Genomic DNA, 3723 nt, shown 5'->3' with positions numbered 1-3723 from the left:
CCATGGGCCTACAAGGGAGGGGAGGGCTAAAGGCTGCTGCGTGTGGCGGGAGGAAGGGGGAGGTACTCCTGGCTGAGGCGGGGCTCGATGGTGAGGACTCCCGGGCGCAGGTGCGTTAGGTAGGCGTTAGGGGAGGTCCCGCCGGGGTGGGGCGTGGGTTGGGGGGCGACGACGCTCGTGACAGGAAGGGGGCTCAGGCTCCCGTGTGGGCGGGGGCACGAGGGTTGGGCTCTGCGTCTCGGGTGCGAGAACCGAGAGCCCCTGGCGCTGAGGGTGCTCGTGGGAGGACTCTCCCGTGTGGGGAGGTGAGAGAGGCACTCAGATGTCTGTGCATGAGGGGCCGCCAGCGGAGAGTCAAGGTGAGGAGCCGAGGGAGCGCTGAGGGACCCCCGCGGGATCATCTCAGCCCTGAGAAGCCCTGGGCTTGGTGGCCTGATGTTTTGTCCATAGATTTCCCCCTGGGGGTCTCGGGACAGTGAAAGCCTTGGTGTGAGGGTCCGGCCTCGGGTGAACACAGGGGGCGTCCCCGGACCTGCCAGGGCTCAAGCTGAGGACTCTGAAGGAGGACAGAGGGGACCCCACTGATCCCCGCCCCTGCCATCAGCCCTGGGCAGTCCCGGGCCGGAATGAGCACTTGGCAAGGAGATTTGACTTCCGCCTCCAGGTCTCAGAGACACTGGGGACCTGGTGTAAGGGACGGGGCCTAAAGAGGGTGGAGGGAAGAATCCCAGGACCTGCCGGGAGTCGAGGTGAGGAACCTGAGGGAGGAATGAGCGGACCCTGGACCCCAGAAGAGAGGGGGCCCTGGGGAGGCGATAGGGTGGGATGACCCCATGCAGCACTTCCTGACATCCGGGTCTCAGAGACCCTGGTGAGGGGTTAAAAGGGGCGGGGTCTCAGAGAGGCTGGGGAGGGGGTATAAGGGGCGGGGTCTCAGGCGGGCACAGGAGAGAATCCCAGGTCCTGCGTGGAGTCAAGGTGAGGGCCCTGAGGGAGGACTGAGGGCAGCCTGGACCCCAGAACAGAGCTGGCCCTGGGAGGCCATAGGGTGGGATGAGCACAGCAGCACATCCTGACATCCGGGCCTCAGAGAAGCTGGGGACCTGGGATAAGGGGCGGGGTCTCATGAGGGCAGAGGGTAAAATGTCAGGTCCCTGGTGGACTAAAGTTAGAGCCCTTAGGGGACCCTGAGAGAGGACAAAAAGGACCCACCAGGTCCCCGCCCTGGCAGGTGGCCGTGGGAGGCCCTGGGGCGGGATGAGCACAGTAGGCCTGTCCTGACGTCCTGACGTCCGGGTCTCTGAGAGACTGGCGCCCTGGTAGAAGGAGCAGGGACTCACAGTGGCAGACGGGACAATCCCAGGTCCTGCCCAGAGTCCAGCCTGCATGCGAGGAAGCAAGGATTGAGGACGTTAGACGCCAACACAGGGAGGGATCCTTTGCCCTTCCGCGGGGGCCTTGGAGGCGCCAGAGCACGGTCAGCAGATGAAATGTTTCCTGACTTCTGGCTCAGGGTCCTCGGGAGGTCAGGTGTTTGGTGTGAGGTGTGAGGCTTCAGGTCCGCAGAGGGTGGACTCCCAGGACCCCGAGGGCTGACTGAGCAGGCGCCCAGCCTTGGTACAGGGGCCTCCACAGAAACCTGCCCCTGTGGTCAGTGCTGGGAGGCCAGGCAGGATGCGAGAAGGAGGTGAGGACCCAGGATGTCCCCATCCTAGGACCCTTGGGAGGCCCTGGGCAGGTGCGGCCAAATGTGGGGCCCCCTCACTGCTTTCTGTTCAGACTCGGGGTCTTGTTTTGAGTTTCCCCTCAGGCCCACAAAGGGGAATGTCCAGGCCGTTAAGGGGAATGGTGAGCACTACGAGCCAGCCCCGAGGAGACCACCCATCCCAGAACTCAGAACTGGGGGTATCTCACAGAGTCTGGCCCATCCCTCCTACCAGCACCGAGGGGCCCAGGGCTGTGCCACAGTCTACACAAGAGGTGCGCCCTCCATTCCTCTTATAGGGGCACCAGGAGCCGGGAGGCGAAGGCCCAAGACTGAGGATTGTGTCCTCAGGCCACAGAGCAGAGGAGGCCCAGGCAGTGCCAGGAGTCAAGGGGAGGTGCGTGCCCTGAGTGTGTACCCAGGGGCTCCCCCTCCCAGAACAGAGGGGACCCCACAACACCCGAGTCACCCCACCATCCTGTTCAGCCCCAGAACCTGGGGCCGTGCTGGCTGCACCCTGAGGAGCCCCCTCACTTCCTACTTCAGGTTGGCAGGGGACAGGCCGCCCAGGAGGAGCGCCCCTGTGAGGCCCGAGGGCACCCCTGAAGACGAGACCTGTAAGTGACTTTTGTCAGAGCTGCCCAGGGTGCCTTTCTCCACCGAGGCTGCTCACACCCCCTCTCTCCCCCAGGTCCGTGGTCCCTACCTGTCACCCCTGCCCACACTCTCGTCGGCAGCCCGACCCCAGTCATCATGTGCCTGCTCAGGATGTGTGAGCTCTGCCAACGTGAGATAGACCTTCAGGCCCCAGTCCCGGCCCAGGTCCCGGTAGAGGCGCAGCTGTTGGGGGCTGAGGGCGAGGAGGCTGTATCCCCCTCGTCCTTCTCTTCTTACTCTGACGTGTTCCTGGGCAGCTTGGAGGAGGTGGCTGATTCTGGAGAACCCAGTCCCCCCCTGAGCCCCTCCCGCACTGCCATGGCCACCTCTTCATGGAGCCAATCTGAAGACGACGGCCTCAGCCCCCAAGATGAGGAAGGGCCGAGCACCTGGCATGACCAGGAAGATGTGCTCCAACATGCACTACATCAGAAGGTGGATGAACTGGTGGGGTTCCTGCTGTTCAAGTATCACACCAAGGAGTCAACCACAAAGGCAGAAATGCTGAGCATCCTCAAAGATTACCAGGACCACTTCCCCGTGGTCTTCAGCCAAGCTTGCAAGTGCATGCAGCTGGTGTTTGGCGTGGACGTGAAGGAGGTGGACCTCTGCGAGCGCACCTACGTCCTGGGCCCCATCCTGGGCCTCACCTGTGATGCAGTGCTGAGCAATGGGCCGAGCATGCCCAAGGCCGGCCTCCTAGTGCTGCTCCTGGGCCTGATCCTCCTAGAGGGCGACTGCGCCCCTGAGGAGGCTATCTGGGGAGTGCTTGCCAACAAGGATCTGAGTGCTGGCAGGCGGTACTATATCCATGGTGAGGTCAGGGAGCTCCTCACCAAAGTGTGGGTGCAGGAGGGCTACGTGGTGTACCGGCAGGTGCCCCACAGCGACCCCGCCCGCTACGAGTTCCTCTGGGGTCCCCGGGCCCACGCGGAAACCAGCAAGTGTCAGGTCCTGGAGCATCTGCTCTGGGTCAATGCATGGGATCCCAGGTTCTTCCCATCCCTGTCTGCAGAGGGTGAGTGCGATGAGGAACAGGGAGCCTGAGCCAGAGCAGCAGCCAGGCTCCCTCCAGGCCCACGTCCAGCAGCTTCTCTCGTGGGGCAGGAAGGGAGGCTGATCCTTCACTCTGAGTTTGAAGGGGGAGCGGTCAGCCTTCTAAGCAGTGAGGGCCCGGGCCAGACGGGGGAACCCGGTGTGCAGCATCTTTGGGTTCCTGTTGTGTCTGATGACGTGGAATGTCATCTTTGTTTTCTTTAGGAATTTGTCAAATATTGTTCCACTTGAAAGAAGGCTTAATGAGCTTCAGTATCTAACTTTGTGAATGACATTAATCACACATGTATTTGCTCTAATTCGGT

General features: G+C 62.5%; 1 protein-coding gene across 1 annotated transcript; it reads left to right on the top strand.

Moving 5' to 3' along the window:
- Positions 1 to 332: 332 nt before the first annotated feature.
- On the top strand, positions 333 to 3409 carry LOC308609888 (melanoma-associated antigen 8-like; the record flags this gene model as incomplete). Its single annotated transcript, XM_081259166.1, has 4 exons — positions 333 to 359; positions 2005 to 2102; positions 2252 to 2322; positions 2397 to 3409. 4 exons carry the CDS (start codon positions 333 to 335, stop codon positions 3407 to 3409), a joined length of 1209 nt encoding a protein of 402 aa, XP_081115292.1.
- Between the last annotated feature and the right edge of the window lie 314 nt (positions 3410 to 3723).

Source organism: Mesoplodon bidens, assembly GCF_964165515.1.
Source record: "Mesoplodon bidens genome assembly, contig: HAP1_SCAFFOLD_999, whole genome shotgun sequence".
Taxonomy (NCBI): Eukaryota; Metazoa; Chordata; class Mammalia; order Artiodactyla; family Ziphiidae; genus Mesoplodon; species Mesoplodon bidens.
The sequence above is the reverse complement of the archived record's forward strand: the minus strand, read 5'-3'. Positions and strand labels throughout refer to the sequence as shown.